The 17,946-nt window shown below is 34.3% G+C and overlaps 1 protein-coding gene across 10 annotated transcripts in view; it reads right to left on the bottom strand.

Annotated features, from left to right (window-relative positions):
• Window positions 1-3,742: 3,742 nt before the first annotated feature.
• CadN (neural cadherin) overlaps window positions 3,743-17,946 on the bottom strand; it is a 1,297,121-nt gene continuing 1,282,917 nt past the window's right edge. For 7 of the 10 annotated variants that reach the window (XM_083139244.1, XM_083139247.1, XM_083139245.1 and 4 more), the window contains 5 exons: window positions 17,751-17,940; window positions 13,965-14,206; window positions 11,299-11,502; window positions 9,893-10,051; window positions 3,743-7,605 (listed from right to left, as the gene is read on the bottom strand). In XM_083139244.1, coding sequence (XP_082995370.1) covers window positions 7,490-7,605; window positions 9,893-10,051; window positions 11,299-11,502; window positions 13,965-14,206; window positions 17,751-17,940 — 911 coding nt within the window. In that variant the 3' untranslated portion in view covers window positions 3,743-7,489. Of the gene's footprint in view, window positions 7,606-9,892; window positions 10,052-11,298; window positions 11,503-12,263; window positions 12,503-13,964; window positions 14,207-16,044; window positions 16,336-17,750; window positions 17,941-17,946 lie in introns of those variants that run through there. The other 3 variants (XM_083139248.1, XM_083139253.1, XM_083139251.1) reach the window with 3 other exon arrangements.

The following is a 17,946-nucleotide window of genomic DNA, read 5'->3' as shown; positions in this document are numbered from 1 at the left end:
TCTTTCCTCTCCCATTCGTGCCACATGGCCTGCCCACCTAAGTTTTCTTGATTTAATTATTCTAATAATATCTGGACATGAATACAAATGATGTAGTTCTAAATTATGTAACCTTCTCCACTCACCTGTCTCCTCATCCCTTTTAGGTCCAAAGATTTTCCTAAGGATCTTATTTTCAAATACTCTCAATTTATGTTCCTCTTTCAATGTAAGGGACCAAGTTTCACATCCATATAATACTACAGGCAAAATTACTGTTTTGTATATTTTAACTTTTAGTTTCTTAGATATTAAATGAGAAGACAAAAGTTTATGAAGAGAGAAGTAACATGCATTTCCTGAATTAAGCCTACTTTTTATTTCCTCTTTAATATAATTTTCATTTGTTAATATCACTCCTAAGTATTTGAATTTGGAAACTGGTTCAAACGAGTTGTTATCAATAATTAGATTTTGATTATTACCTAACACTTGGTTTCGGCCTGGAAGCATATATTTAGTTTTCTCTTTGTTAACTTCCAAACCTATCTCTTTAGCAGTTTTGAAAAATATTTTAGCATTATTCTTTATTGCATTCACATCATCCCCCAGTAAGTCTACATCATCTGCATATGCTAACAACTGAGTCACACCATTTAATTTTAGTCCTTCGTTAGTTTCTTTTATCTTCCTAACAGCATATTCTAAGGCAAAATTAAAGAGCAATGGAGATAATGCATCTCCTTGTTTTAACCCATCATGAATTGTAAATTTGTCAGACATATTAATACCCACACGAATTTTACTTTCTGTTTCACTGGTGCATATTTTTATCATACTAACAAGCTTCTTAGGTATTCCAAACTCTACTAATATATTATATAATTTATCTCTTTTGACCGAATCATATGCTTTTTTGAAATCAATGAATAGCTGATGGACATTTTGATTATATTCCCACTTTTTCTCAAGTGTCTGTCCGATGTGAAAAATTTGATCTGTAGTTGATCTGTTACGTTTAAATCCACATTGATAATCACCTATAATTTCATTAGCATATGGGGTTAGTCTTGTTAAAAGAATGTTTGATAATATTTTATATGTTGTTGAGAGTAGAGAAATTCCACAGTAATTATTGCAGTTCATTTTATCACCTTTTTTAAACACAGGAACAATTATGGATTCTTTCCACTGTTGAGGGATTTCTTCTTTATTCCATATTAAACAAATTAATTTATGAATTTGACATATTAATGAATTTCCACCATATTTAATTAACTCAGCTGGTATTAAATCAATGCCAGGTGCTTTGTTATTCTTTAGCCTTTTAATAGCATCCTTAACTTCAGTCAAGTTAGGTTCTGGAACTAAAGGTTCTGCTGTGTGGACTTCATTTACTTCTGATTTATCTCCTACATGGACATTTAAAAGGTCATTAAAGTAGTTCTTCCATGTATTTAGAATTTCGCTTGGGTCAGCTAGAAAATCACCATATTTATCTTTTATCAAGTTTACTTTAGGTTGCCAACCCTTTCTAAACTCATTTACACCTTTATATAAATCTCTGATATTTTTATTTTTGCTGTTTGTTTCAACTTCGTTAATTTTGCTTTTCAAGTAATCTCTTTTTTTACTTCTAAACATGCGGTTAACTTCTCGCTTTACTCTATTATAATTGTTTAGATTTGTATAATCAGAGTTATTTAACCACCTAAGTCTAGCCTGATTTCTTGTTTCTATTAGATTATGACATTCATTATCAAACCATGGCTTACTTTTTCTCGGTTTATGGTATCCTATACTTTCTTTAGCTGCTGATTCTATTGCATTACGTATGTGCTCCCATTTCTTATTTACATCTGTTTCATTTATATTTTCATCATCATTTAAATCCTGCAAAACATCAAATCTATTTGACAGTTTAATTTGGTAATCTTTCTTAATTCTTTCATCAGTAAACTTTCCTGTATCAAATTTTATAACTTTTAGATTTTGTTGCTTATGATTTATCACTGCGAGTCTTTCTCTTAATTTAGCAATTACTAAATAATGGTCACTGGCACAGTCAGCACCTCTATGTGTACGAACGTCAATTATACTAGTGTGCCTTCTCTTATCAATGAGAATATGATCTATCTGATTATTAGTTTTACCATCTGGAGAAGAACAGGTATATTTATGGATATCTTTATGTTTAAAAGTCGTACTTTTCACAATTAAATTCTTTGAGGTTGCAAAAGTAATCAATCTTATACCATTATCATTACTTAATTCATGAAGACTTTCTTTACCAATCGTGGGTTTAAATGTCTCTTCTTTGGACATTGGCACTACATAGAGAATATCAAGACAAACAACTTTTCTTGACAACTTTTTTGCTAGTTGAGGTATTATTTTGGCTACATGAGCATTCTAAAAAAACATATTTTATCATGTTTGTATGTAGGCATTCACTACAAATTCATTCTTACTGCCACTAATATTTACAATAGCATGCACTATGTAACCAGCATCATGCTATCAGAGAAGCTGACAGAATGAAACTCCAAGATACAATCCTTTTGATTCAATTTATACATTACTGAAAGTTATTAAAAGTCCGTAAATTTTTTTCATATAATTTTGACTTTAAAATAATGCATCCTTTTTTTCTCCTCTCCTTAGACTTTCAGGATCTCTGTTTAAGTTTTCAATACCCAGACATTTATCGGCAAGGGATTTGTCACTAGGCTATATCCTAGGGGCTGCACAAAAATTAGACCTTAAAAGACAAGTGACAATGACCATCGGCTATTAGAATTCCTTAATATTGTGATAGCAAAATAAAACACCATGTCAAGTCCTTTTACTTACTTATTGCATGGAAGAAGGTTCTTCTGTATAAAGAACTTCTTACATCATAATCCTATTTTCTGTACTGTATTTCAACCGGAGTGCAAGTCTGTATGGCAGACTGTGAGGTCATGTAACAGTGCATATAAACAATTGTTCCTTGAAGAAATTAATGTAAACATTTTGAATGCTAACAATTGAAAGTCAAGTGGATTTGGATATTGATGGTTGCATCAACATACTTCTTTCTCACTATGCTGCCAGTTGCCTTCCGTAATGTAGCGAAAGACCGCAAAACCATCAACTTTGGTCATAGCCCCCCCCCCCCAGACAGAAAAACAGATGACTTATTACTATATACTAAGTATGTAATTATGAGTATTGTTAGAATTTTTACTAAAAACAGTTTCAAAAGATGATGTGCATGAACTAGTGTAGTGGATGGGACGTTCAGACTACAAATGGCTCTCACAAGACATTCAGAACAAGATCATTGATATATTAGGGAGATCTGTTTTGCGCTCCGTGGTAGCAGTTATTATAAGTCTGGAATATTTTGCTATTACGGTTGACGGAACTTGTGACATCCATACGTGGACAATTAATATTCGAACTGTGAATAAAAATTTTGATATTTTTGAGGAATTCATGGGCTTTTATGAGATTCCGAACACCGAGGCCAAAACTTAAAAAGAGAGAGAGTGAGTCATTCATTAATTTATTTCAGTGATCAGAGGCCCCCCCCCAATAATTTTGACAAGTTGGCGTCCCTGATTACAACCCAGAAGTGTTCTAAATGTACAAGTGGCATTATACCAATAATAATAATGTTGGCAGGGCCTAAAAAAATAGGAAAGCCTAGGAGATCAAATTTTATAAATACACACCCTATGCATTAGAATTCCTTAACACAAAATAACAAAGCATACAGTTATAGTAATGGTGTATTTTTATTTGTTATGTAAACTATACAGCTAGAGAATCACAGCTGAAAAATTAACACAAACATCAAAAACGTTCACAAAAATCACACAATTGCCACGAAAAAAAAATCACAGTAGATGACTGTTTTGAGTTTACTTCATTTACGAACTAAAAAAAAATGCATTCATCAAACTCAACCATCTTCCTCTCACAACACTTAACAAAAAAAAAGAAAAAACCTGGTGTGTACTAAACCAAAAGAAGTTTCTTAAAGCTTTCTATGGTATGACATTGTCATAAAAATAAGTGCAAAATTCAAGCTGTGACTTATGATGAGGGAATGTTTCGAAGAATATTTATACATGAAATATAGCACTATTTGATCAAATGCATGTTTTTTTTCTTTTACTTGAATTCTGCACTACCGAGTACAAGTACAAAGTACACATCCATCTATAAATCAGACATTAAGAATGGGTTTACATATTAGTGCAGCTCATACAAATTACTTTGTTCCTAATGTACACCAACATTTTTTCACAATATGGTATGTCCTAAGGTATGAATATTTGTAAAAATGTACAAAATTTTTTCTGTTTCATAATCTCTCACAATTGTAGAGGAATGGTTGGTTGTATTTAATATCTTAAGATTATTACTTTTTTTTACCCCTTTTATTTTATAACTTAAGCAAGAAATAACCAAATTCAATCTGTTCTGCGTTGGCAAACACTCACACAAATAAAGTTCAACTCTCAATGTCTTTAAGAGAACATGGCTTGTCCCACACAAATGATGTTCATGAATACAAACAAAACACACACATGATTTTTTTTTTTGTAATTTTTTTCTTTTTAACACTAGATGGCAGTGATATGGAGTCTGTGAGGTTTGGGGCATAGCCAAGGGCGTGCATTATGATATAAGAGCCAAGATACAAAGGTTTCATGTCAAAAAACACTATGAAATGATCTTGTTTCCATTTAAAACACTTTTTTTCTTTGCTTGTGTTACTATAATTATTACAATTACAACAATAAACAGATGAGAATACAAAAATTCCTGTATTTTTTGTGACTGTAAACTTTGTACAGTCTAAAACACAAACAGTACAGGGGATATTCCTAAGTTAACATTTTTGATGTGTAATCTTCACTTTCAGTGTGCCTTTATGAGATCAATGTTGCCAGTGCTTTTCTCTTTCTGCACTCAAAAGTACAATGTATGAAAGTTGGTCCTCATAGCAGAACTGTTCACTGCAAATAAACACTATTATGTTGGTACAAATATTTTCTTCTTTATTGCATCACTGCATAAAAACAGGCACAGTGAACGTGAAGATAAATATTCTGCAAACTTCCTACTTTCATTTGAATAAAACAAATAACACAAGAATATTCACTACTTGAGCAGCAAAATTGCACCATCACAATGAGAACCACTACTTTGGTGCAGAAGAGTTCTTTTCAGTCACTCAAAACACAGCTGAGATTTTGAGATTCATAGAACATTCTCTTTGAAGTACTTCATTTTTCAACTCAACTTCATTTTGTGATAAGTATGTATATATATATATTTTTTTAACACTCCAACTTTTAATTTCATTTATTTCTTTATGGAATGTCTGAGGAGTATTACAGTTGAAACTTACGAAGAACTTCTTCCAAAATTCACACACATTGCAGAATTCTGAATGCTTGGCTCATAATATATAGGGGAGAATGTATAAAGAATATTTGAGTGGAATTGTAAATATATTTAAAGTTCCCTACTAATTAACTGAAACCGTGCAATGTTCAGTATTTGCCAAGAATTGCTTACAGAAAGAAGAGAAAACAAAAATGTTTCCCGATTCTTAATAAACTTACATCTTGGTTAGGATTTCAAAAAAATTAACACAAACTTTTACAAGGAAAATTTTTCTATCTTTCAATTTCTTATACACCCCAATAAAATATGTTCCATTACTGAGCTAAATTCATATCAACTTTTTTCAACAATTCAATCTAAACTTCTGTGTAACTCGTACATCTCCTACAGTTAGTGAGTATATATTATTTAAATCAATGGAGCAATTTAAAATTTTATATAATAAATTTCATCTGCCTGAGGATCAAATTAAAAAAGACGAAAACAGAAATCGTACATGAGCTAGATACACTGCCTCACAATACCAAAAACAAAAATAAGTTTGACACACAAAACATTTTTTCAAAGTGCAATATATTAAGACTTACACTAGACACTGTTTTTCTTTATAACTTAAAAAAAGGACACATAACATATGCACAATAAAGATTTGTACACCTATCTAGGAGGCTAGATAATACACATGTAAACATGTCCTCATGTTCAGAAACTATCTTATCCATTGGCACTAAACTGTCCAAAGTAAAAGTGGTAACGATACGTGAAAAAAAAAATCACACAGACTACACATTAGTTTTTGATTTGCATTTAACACACACTCGCTTCTGTGTGAGAAATGGCAGATCCTTTGGACTTGTAAGTTCAGTTCACTCACTTTCACCCACTCAGTTTGTCAGATACTTCACTTATTCACACTGTCTGTAGGTGAAGACTTCAAGGTCCAGAAGTTACATCTTGTAATCCCCCCTTTTGGTATTCCCCTTGGCGACAAGATAGAACGGGACTCGAACAAAAATAATTTTTAAAAAAAGATCTCAAAACACGACACAACACATAAATTTTATATTCAACATGGAGGCAAGCAAATGAGCAATAATGTTTACAGCACCTCGATTGAATTTATAATATCATAATAAACTTTATGTGCAATTTTTCTCCCGCATCAAGAAAAAATAAATTTAGACAACTTATTGGAGGAAATAGTACAACTCTCGGAACTCCTATTTACATTAATATCATCAAGGAGACGTTGTAGACTCCCCCCAAGAGCAGTACACGAGATTCTTCCTTATTCTTCATTGCCATCCTTTAAAGCATTGAGCTACAAAGAAATCATTATTTACATCATCAGTCTATAATGAAAAATCCAGGACATTTTTTATTTCTAGTTTCGCTGCTCACTTGCTGGCCTTATGAATGTTTTAAAATATCTTTAATACTTCAATTACCTTACAACATTGTGATTGTAAAGATTAATATACACAGTCTTATAATTTTTCCCCCAGTAAAATTTTGTTGTTTTTTTAAGGCCTAGAGACAGCATGTATATATGTATATAAAATCCTTGATGGAAACGTAGAGAGCGAACTGCCATAGGAGCAAACATCAGTCTTTATCTGGTTTGTCGGGGGAATAAGAACAAAGTGTCATATACACACTAATTAAGTAGGCAAATAATAATAATTGTTTTTAAAAAAAATCCTGCTGTAAGTATCCACTTTGGAATTCACTGAAGGAAATAGCAAACATGAAATACAACCTGAGACGAGGTATGTCAATGGTATATTGACAAGGTATATGGGAGAGAGAGAGACAGACGAAACGCAAGGAAGCAACCACATGGACCAATGGATGATGAGATACTCTTGACATGGTTGCTTCCTTTTTTCTCCTTTCTTTTTATTCCATCCCAATCTCGGAAGTTTTCTGGCCTCCTTTGGCTGTGGCAATTTGAGTTACGTGTGTGTGTATGCCCCCAGCAAGCATGACTTACAAAAAACTTTTAAAACACAATGGGAGGAAATTGTGGGGGAGACAAAAGAATTTTAAAAAATGGAGGTAACCAACCCACATCCGTGGATTTGGAAAAAATTGAGATCTTCGTTTATTGGTCTTCTTCTTCGCTTTCTCCTTCGTGACCATACATGTCAGCAAGCTTTGAGAATCGAGGACCCCAGCCATTCAGGTAATCAAAATCTTGCTCGTTGTCATCTGTACCTGCTTGGAATGATAAAAAAAGTAAATGATAGAAGCATACTGAAGGTTACCATTTTTCGATTACATTCAAAAACAGTGTTACGTAAGTTAGCACTGTATATGGAAACATTTCAATACTCAAATGTTATTTTCGTTAAATATAAGTAACTACAAGTTGAAGTAGAAAACAATTGCTGGTAACAATTAAAAACTAGATTTTACAGTGTGCTTATTTCTTAATATTATACATCAGTGGTTCTCAGAGTGTGCACCGCAGTGCCCTGGCCACTTACAGGACACCCCAAAACGTTCCAATATTTTCACTAACTCACTTGTTAGTCTACACACAGTTTTAGAATCGGACCTTCCAAATATGTGCTTATTTAGTACTTTTTACACATAAAAATGTTTGTGAATTTGAAATGTGTGTTTATTTTTTAAAGTAAGGAGGAGAGGGACAATTTCCCCAAGGTTCTTCTCTCTGAGGCAGCTGGGAAACACTGTTGCCAACTTAGCTCTTTTGGGCACTTGTTTGGCTGTGAACTGTGGCACCTGCCCCACATCACATTGGCTCGGCCCACATAGCATGTGTATACATTTTGCACGTGACGTGGTATTATTGGCAGCATCGTCCCACCCACTCTAACCTCTCCAGCTACTCTTATATAGCGCCGTGGTTTGACAATGACAATATTGTTATCCCTCAATCCCTTATTTTTGATTCATACGATCATTGGTGGATTATTGAGATGGGCGATGCCGTCAGATCTAGACTGTAAAAACTAATAGATTGTCATCACTTTAAATTTTCCTGCAATAGCACCTACAACTAAAATTACCATGGGAGGCACTTTATCCAGCTTTCGTAAATCTAGCTCCTTGAAAGTCAACTTTAGCTCAATTTAACATGAAATTTAGCTCTTTTATGCACATCAGGTTTGGCAACACTGCCAGGATGGCTGTAGGAGGCAAGGAGAAATGCATAATGCTTATGGGATAATTATTTTAATAGTTTCCTTGGGGATATCAAACTTCCGATGGCGGGGAAAAAAACATATGATTGAGTAGAGGATCCATTGAAGATGATATTTGCGCTAGAAAGAGTCCAACCTCCCATTTGTTTAGCCATAAGTTGAATTTCAAGTTGTCTCTCCATAAGGCTTCGTTGAGGCCCTATGCTCCATAGCGGAGTAACAGGAAATAAGTCAAGTCTCCATAAGGAATACATGAGATTCTGCAAATACAGTTATTCATCATATTTTTCAAACACAGTATCTAGCTTAATAATCAACTTTAAAAACTGAATTTCTCCCCATGTTGCATGTGGAACCATACTCTCAAATTATGTGTGGATTTTTTTTTAGTAGCAGTACCTATTCTGACAATATTTAAATAAATGCATGCCTGGTGCGAAATTGTCACACCTCACCTTAAGGCAAGCAACCTAACAACATTAAGTTAGTGCTGCAAGTGTTAGATAGTGAATTAGGCACCGCAGAAAAATTTTGAACTCTATGTGCTCGAAAACGTTGGAAGCTAATGCATATTTAACCTGGATAGTAACCCGAGAACACGTGTTTGAATCACTTCGCCAGGAAAGCTACAATTCCTATTATATGAGACTATTTTTTTTTGTAAATCTCAGTGTCATGAATAACAGTAATGCACGATGAACAGATAGTTAAATCTATGTTGAAATGAATGCAGAGGCAAAGTTTTTGTTGAATTTGAGAAATCTACATTGTATATGTATTTTACAACTATAGTAATGAAGAAATGAGTTCCATATGCTCTGTACAAAATATTTAAACTAGAACTACACCTTTCATTAATATGGATTGTGATGAAAAAGAAAGTGATAATGCTTTTAAGATAAAGAAGTGAACCAACAGTAGAATTATTGGTTATGTAACAAAATTGTTTTCATGATCCTATGGAGCATATAACTTAAATCTAGAAATCCTGGGGAAAATGTGAATACATACTTTCATGTTATTCCCTTGAGGTGAACATCAGCTATCAAAGAAAGGTAAAAGGTAAAGTTCCCCGTGCATATAGCATCGTGCCATGAAGGCACATTTAGGAGATGTGGGGGTAGGACCCCACATGTTCTGGATCTCTGCCATTTTGGAGGTGATGTGATCAGCACCACTCTCAGACCACCTTTACACCCCAGGTACCCATTGATTTGAGCCCAAAACAGAACCACTTTCTGCAGAGACAAGGCTGAAAAAATTCTGACCTTTGATCACCCAACCCAGGAATTGAAGCCAGGTTGATTAAAACAATTCAGAACTTTTTTAAAACTTACCTGAGGCTAGAGAAGATAGAGACCCTGCTGTACTGCCACCACCCTCATATGCGTAATTTCGGAGGTCATCGAATGGTGGTGCATTTGGATCACTGTCTGCTCGCTTTTTGTGCTCATCAATGAACATTCCAACATTTGGCTCCTGACCAATGGGAGGGACTGGAACAAAGAGAGTACAATCAGAATTACAACAACAATATGCAATGAAAAATATCATCTATGCTCTAAAATGGTACTGTGGGTACCACTCCTTCAATGCCCTTTCTTTCTCTCACTCTCTCTCTCTACTGTACTTTAACACATAATTGTCGCATCCAGTTTATTCAATCCAAAAATGGGTTTATAACTTTCAGCTCCTAATTGTTGCATCGGTACGTCAGATAACAAAACAAATGATAGCAGTACAGAATCTTGGGACACAGAAGATTAAATTTAGTAAATCCCATAGTTGGCAACACTGTAGTAAATTTTCTCAAGTGTAATATTTCGACTATAATGCACATATGAATAACAACTAATATCTTCACTTTTTTTAGACCGGAAAAATGTTAGCCAAACTGTCAAGAACAAATGATGTGCGTCGATTTTGGACTATTCAATTTTAACATATTCCATGTCTCCTACACCAAATACAGATTACCTAGTAATAAATGAGGAATTTGTTTTTTTTTCCAAAAAAGCTTCACACAATGACCAATGGTCGCACCCTACTTTTTTGTAAAAAAAAAAAAGAGCATAAAATCTGTGATGCGGTGAAATACATTATTTCTTGTCTATATTCTATGCTATTTCTATCCCTTCTTCCTCCCGTTTTCAGCTTTCTATCTTTTTGCCTATGTGTCTGAGTTGCAGTTTGAGAGTGGGTGGCCGTTACAATTTGGTGAGTAGATCAACCAAAGGCCAATCTGTGGCATCAAAACTAAAATTTGCATTAATTGTGTACTGTCTGTATAATCTCTGACCACAATAACAGTACACAATTTTTTTGTGATCATTTTCATTCTGCTTGATTGATTGATTTGTTTCATTGTACTCTGCTTTTCTGCCACTTTTGGCTAATCGCGAAGATGAGGATGAATGGTGACAAACAACACAACATGAGCCCTGCAGAGGATTACACTGGCTGCTAGTCCAAACGCCAGAATCTAGTTAGTCTGCAAAATGCAGTCCCGGGTGTACTACATTGAAATGAGGTTGGCATTTAGGTGACTGCAGAAAGGGCCAACCTTTACGCCCATGTTTTAAGAAATAGAATTCTGTTTGTGCCAAAGTAGACATTGCCCTATACTCAGGTGCATTTTAATTATCTGTGAACTACATGTTCTTTAGCTTCAACATAACATTTAAATTGCAAGTTTGCTTACATCAATATCAAGAACCAATTATTGCTACTCTACTATACTTACAGGGTAACTTGTTGACTGCCATTTCTGGACCAGGAGCACCAATGGGTATTTGTAGTGGTGTGATGTCAAAGGCAGTCATGTCATCCTCACCACCACCTTCGTCGTCATAATTAATGATATTTTCCCGAACATCATCGTCTGGACCTGGGTATTTTATATGTGCTTCTCGGCGACGATTATAAACCACAAACACTAATACTAAAACTGTAAGGCAAGAGAAAAGCACAAAGATTAGTCAATGTGGCAATTACTGTATCAAGAAGCAAGCATAACAATACGTTCAATAGGTTTAGCAAGGATTTGAATATATCTGTTTCAATGCACATTAACAAATTTGTTACAGAAGGGAATTTATAATATGCACCATTCGGAATATTTTCTATTAAGCTACGATGAGAATTCAATGTCTTCTGCTTAGCAACTACTTCTAGAAACTAGTTATTGACAATCATTTTGGACAAAGAATTTTGTGTTAATAGAAAAATATTTTAGTAGCATGAGTATGAACTTACTAATTCATTATTTTATTTTTAGATCATAATGACTATTTGCTCATGAAATTCAACTACTACGTTCTAATGTGTATGGCATTTGTATTAGAAAATATCCTAAATATTAAGACACACGAACACTTGACTTGCATGAAATAGAGCATTTTTTTCAAATTTAGAATCTTTTCTAAAGATCGCAGTCTCCACCATACCTTCAATGCAGAAATTAAATGCATGACTACATGTTGATATTCTCCTTGTGTAAAATTAAAAGTTAACACTTCTCTTTCTAACTTACCTGGAATAGCTGTGAAGAATCAATTTCAAAGTGTTGAAAAGCTTGAATAATTACAACACACGCAACAGTAAATCTATTTTTTTACTTGATGAGAAAATAAACTTACGAAACGATAGCAAATAAAATGAAACTTTTCAGCATGCAAAACTTAGGAATAATAAGCAAACAAAACTTACTGAGCAAAACTAATATACAGACAATAACTGCAATGATGAAGTCGGCAGAAGGAGTAATCGATCCAGATCCCAACAACTCAAGCTCGCAATGACGACCCGTGTAGTCTGCTGGGCAGTGGCATTTGTATTTTTTGTCATCTTCAAAATTTTCACAGGATCCTCCATTGAGGCACGGTCGCCATTCACACTCGTTCTCGTCCACGCACGTTGCGCCTTGTACTCTTGTACCTTCAGGGCAGCTAAATAAGTGACCATGACCAAAATTAACATAAAAAGACAACACCAAGCAATGCAAAATAAAGCACAAACACACCGAGTGATACAGACATAGCAGGTGGAAGTTCATTCATATATGTGTCAGTTCGTGTACTAAATGTCAAATGCTTGTTTGTTTCGGGCATTAAAATGCATTTGGCAATCAAAGTTTGACTTCCATTAATATTTATTCTGTCTTGAACGCATCTGTACAGGTAATAATTATGTAGACTTGTTTTAAATTTGTCGCACGGTTCCTGATGATCAGTGCTTTTGCCTTTGGCCTAAGATTGTCTCCAGAGAGAATTTAGATTTTCGTGAGGACATTAGAGGAAGCTACATGAAAAAAGTAGCATGGAGCAGGTTAGAACTCAATAAAAGTGCAGTGTGAGTTAATATGATTTTCAATCCTCACTCGTATGGAAATTCATTTGACAGGAAGGCTATTGAGACAAAGAATTGTGATGTTATGGAGTTTAGTTTAACTTTGTTGTATGTTATTCCTCCATACTGATCAATCATCATGGATAATCGTACATGTAGCAGTTAACTTGATAAACATTATAAACACCTCAACATTTGCATAAAACGAGACAAGTACAATAAAAAACTTGCATAGGAAAGAGTATTTCGTAAGTTTTTGTTGGTTTTCATACATGCTTTAACTTTCAGTCCACAGGCTAAAATTTCGACACCTTTTGCCATTTTACTGATACAGATATATTTTTTACTGTTTTATTCACTATGATATGAGTGGTAACACAAACAATTGCTACCATAATTGCTATTATTTTGTTATTTTGGCAATTGTCTGTTACCACAATTGCTATTATTAGCAATTGTCTTTGTTCCCACACTTGTCATTATGAATACACACACTTGTAGCAGTAAAATGGCAAAGGTTGTCACGATTTCAACCTTTGGACACCAGTCTGGAAAGTTAAAACGTTAAAACCAACCAAAAACGTACGATGAAAAACTCAGAGTTACATATTCTCTCTTCTTATCACTTCCCATCAATTCTTTTATTTCTGCAAGTTTTTTATTATACTGGTTTGGTCCTTGTTCAAATGTTGAAATGTTTACATACTTGTAAAAGAAACAAGTCTTATCAATTGTGAAACAAGGAGAATGTGTCATTATATTTTATTTCTATTCTATAAAAATGAAACAAAGCAAAATCTAGAAACTTCAATCTAGAATCAGTGGTGAGTAGTCAACGTGTAGTCCAGACAGACAAGCATTTTTGAAAATTTGTAATTGAAAGTTTGTTTATTAACCACTAAATATTAAAGCAACTGAAAAAATCGTGACATGATAGTATGAACTTCCACCACACTCACGTTAACTTACCAGATTGTTAGTCGAGTTGTCACATCGTTAGTACAGGACTTGCATTAAGACGTTAAGAGAAGGCACACGCATGCAGTTAGAGAGGAAACTTACTAAGAATGATGAGCAGGCAAACAAGAATGGCTGCAAGAGCTCCCATGCTCAGCTTGAGAGTTTGTCCTTCCTGTACCAGTTCACAGTTTTCTCCCCAGAACCCTTCCGGACAGTTACAGCGATAGCGGTCAGGGGGCTCCTGGTTAACACAAGCCCCCCCGTTTAGGCAGGGGTTGTCAAGGCACTCGTTCTTGTCCATGCATTTCTTTTCGTCGGCAGTCTTAATCTTCCCTTCACCACAGCTAGAGTGTGCATTAATAGGTGAAATATACAGTTAACAGGAGAGGTAACTAAATCCAGTGATTCTTAAATTGCGATTAGTATAAAAGAACAAAGATCGAATGATAGATTGATGAAGAAAAGAAATATGAACTAAGGTAATTACAATATGACAATTGACAGTGTTTCTGATAGTTAAAATTGTTCTTTTTTTTGTTTTTGGATCAGTTTATACTCGTAGACTAATCAAGAAGTTGTTAATTATAATAATGCATTAATTGTATTTCCAAGTACCTATTAAGTAATGTTTTGCTAATAGCATCATAAAGCAAACATATTAAAAATTCCACAACACACAAAACATTCTTTTTAGTTATGTTTATGTGGTAGTGTGAGAATTTAGAAAAGGGAGAGTATTTGAATTTTTCATCGACACATTAAGATTTTTTTAATTGTTGTCCCCTGGCGGGGTATCATGATTTGTATCCTGTGGCTCCGGACCTCCCTGGGTCCTCACAGGGAGGTCCGGAGCCACAGGGTACAAATCATGAAGGGAGGTCCGGAGCCACAGGGTACAAATCATGATACCCCGCCAGGGGACAACAATTAAGACATTAAGATTTGTCTATCGATACTACATTTTATAAGAGAAGTATTTTTATTATGTCAAGTTCTGGAGTAACGTAATTGTGTGTTAAGTTTTCAGCACTTCCTTTACTAACATGTTCCTTTCTTGGTAAATGTGTTAACAGTGCTCGAAGTGGAGGGGGGATGCAGGGGTATAACATGTATGCAAAGCATCCCCCAGCTGCCTCACTGTTCCCACATTAAAACATAGAAGCATCCCCACAGGTAACCACAAGCTTCAAGCAAATATCCTCCCGAGCTAACAGTTTCCACTTTGAGCACCAAATCACATTACCAGAATTACACAAGTAATTGTAATAATACTTTTTGACTTTGCATTAATTTACTTGTGTTGATTTTAGAAACATTTAGTATTATTATACTAAACAGAATGTACAGTTTAAGAATCACTGAGTGTGTTTATATAATAGAAAGCAGTTTCATTAAACTACAAGAAGTAGAGTAAGTTAGACTACATCTATTCATTCATCAGTAGTGAAATATTATTATGTTATTAAACTCTGGTTACTTATGTTGGTCGTCTATGTATGTTTTTATTACAGATGCATTAATGCTTTGTAGTTCATTATTTTCATAAACATTCAGTGTCAGCTATTTCTCAATTTTTCACCATATAAACACCAGTATTTACTATAACTGACTGTATGTGTTTAGCATTAAAGAAATACACACACACACACACACACACACAAAGGCATTACTAATAATAAATTGTTATATACAGGTGTTAGGATATTAAAAGAACAGAACAGCTAACTGTAAACAAAGCATGGATGTTAGAGCAGACAAAGGAAATTATATTTTAAGTATAATACACCAACTATACAATGATAAAACAAAAGATAGTGCTGAAAATGCGAACTACACGGAATAAGTTTTTAACCATAGGTTTCTGAAGAAAAGCTATAAGTGAAGTCTTACTAGAAATATATCAATATAGCCTCAGTGCTCGAAGTGAGGGGATGATGAAGGTGGATGACATCCCCAGCTACAAATTTTTACAAAACATCCCCATATGCCTCACTGTTACCATGTTAAACTCTGCTAGTAATTTCCATTTCAGGCACTGAATACCCCAAACCCAATCATGCTTAAGGAAAACCAAGAAAATGGCTTAAATTGTCACATACATAAGATTTAAAATAAAGAGAAAGGAAAGGAAAACAAAATTGGCAAATAACAAAATAGAAAAGGAGAAAAATAAAACAAGAAAAAGTGGATTGCTAATTTTTTATTGAAAAGAAATGTAGTCAAAAAAACAATATGAAAAGGAAGAAATGTTACAAGATAGGTATGGGTATAATTAAAAAAAGACAGGAAAGCCCCAAACTTGAAGCAGCAGTGTCAGTCAGCTGACCCTGGGAAGTACAGCTCGACACTTTCAGTCTGCCTGCCCCCCTCCCCCTCAACTATACTATCATTAAAACTGTTACTACTATTAAAATTAAAGAGTTCTTGATTCAGGTTTTCATCCTTCTCCTCAGGATGACTTGTGGAAATAATGCTGAAAATTTTATAGATTTTAGGTATGTATATATTTTGTAATCTGGTGAATTGTTAGAAACATATCATCTGGTGAATGTGTCAGAAACACACAGTCTGGTGAATGTGTCAGAAACACACAGTCTGGTGAATGTGTCAAACACACAGTCTGGTGAATGTGTCAGAAACACACAGTCTGGCAAATGTGTCAGAAACACACAGTCTGGCAAATGTGTCAGAAACACACAGTCTGGTGAATGTGTCAGAAACACACAGTCTGGTGAATGTGTCAGAAACACATCATCTGGTAAATGTGTAAGAAACACATAGTCTGGTAAATGTGTCAGAAATACACAGTCTGGTGAATGTCAGAAATACATAGTCTGGTGAATGTGTAAGAAACATATCAAAACTGTATTTTTTTCTTTTTGCATTTGTTAAACATGGTTATGTCAAAGCATTAATGCAAATTCAGAAAAGAAAAATCTATTAACAACTATTATGTACAAGAAATAGTTACAATATTTACAGAACACACTGAAAAGCAACATAAAAATCTGTATTACATACCATCGTATGAGATGCAGAGGAACGTAAATCCATTGGAGTAATATCGACATATCTCCACTTCTAATCCTTAGCAGTAAGATGGAGTCACGTATCTCCAAATTACAGACTCTTTAAGTCAAACATATTCTTAAGAAGATGGAGTCAAGTATCTCCAAATTACTGACTCTTTTTAAGTCTAACATATGCTTAAGAATACATTATTTCCTCTCTTCTTAATTTGATAAATTGGAGTTATGTCCATCTGGTTCTCGCACGATGATGCATGAAGTAATAGGTATTTTATCAAAACTGAAATATTCACACACAAAAATTGTTCTTATGTATGAATATTAGGGATGGGACCGATTAATTGGTACTCTATCGGTATCAGCCGATATAGGCATATCAGTGTATCGGTTTATCGGTAAAATTACAGATTATTTTACCGATCTGATATATCAATAAATATCTGATAAATTAGTGCAAAATTCTGCCATTTTGTTGTAATTTTTATGGATAATCTCCATGCTCAACTTTCTAAAAAATAAATGTCTAAATATGCAACTTATTTTGCACTGCACTCACCTTGAAACAAATTATTACGGAGGTCAATGAACCTTTCAGGTTCTTGAAGGACCATTTCTATTTTTATATCTGATCGGTAGAATGTCGGTATTGGTAAATTTTATAACGGTACTTTATTGGTATCGGGCAAAATTTCATATCGGCCCATCCCTAATGAATATAATAAATATTGAAGAAACTTAATTCATTGTTGAAGTATAAAATTGGTATAATTATTATTTACTTCTCCATTGAGAAGAGTTTTGATTGAAATATTCTTTGAAAAATGAAAAATTTAAGCAACGAAACCTTAAAGGTACTTACGTGCACTCGTACTCATTCCACAAATCAACACATTCAAAAGGTTCAGGGCATATCACATTTGTACAAGGGCTGTTGGAGGGGCAGTTGCGTTCTAGATTACGGGCCATTGTGGCTTGACCCCACTGCGTTCCGTTCATTGCAGGTGGAAGAGGCAAATGCTTTCCTTCCAATCTAATGTCATCCAGACAACCTGCAA

The sequence above is a fragment of the Lepisma saccharinum genome, chromosome 17 (genome assembly GCF_977018435.1).
Source record: "Lepisma saccharinum chromosome 17, izLepSacc3.1, whole genome shotgun sequence".
Lineage (NCBI taxonomy): Eukaryota > Metazoa > Arthropoda > Insecta > Zygentoma > Lepismatidae > Lepisma > Lepisma saccharinum.
This window is presented reverse-complemented; position numbering and strand designations above follow the sequence as displayed.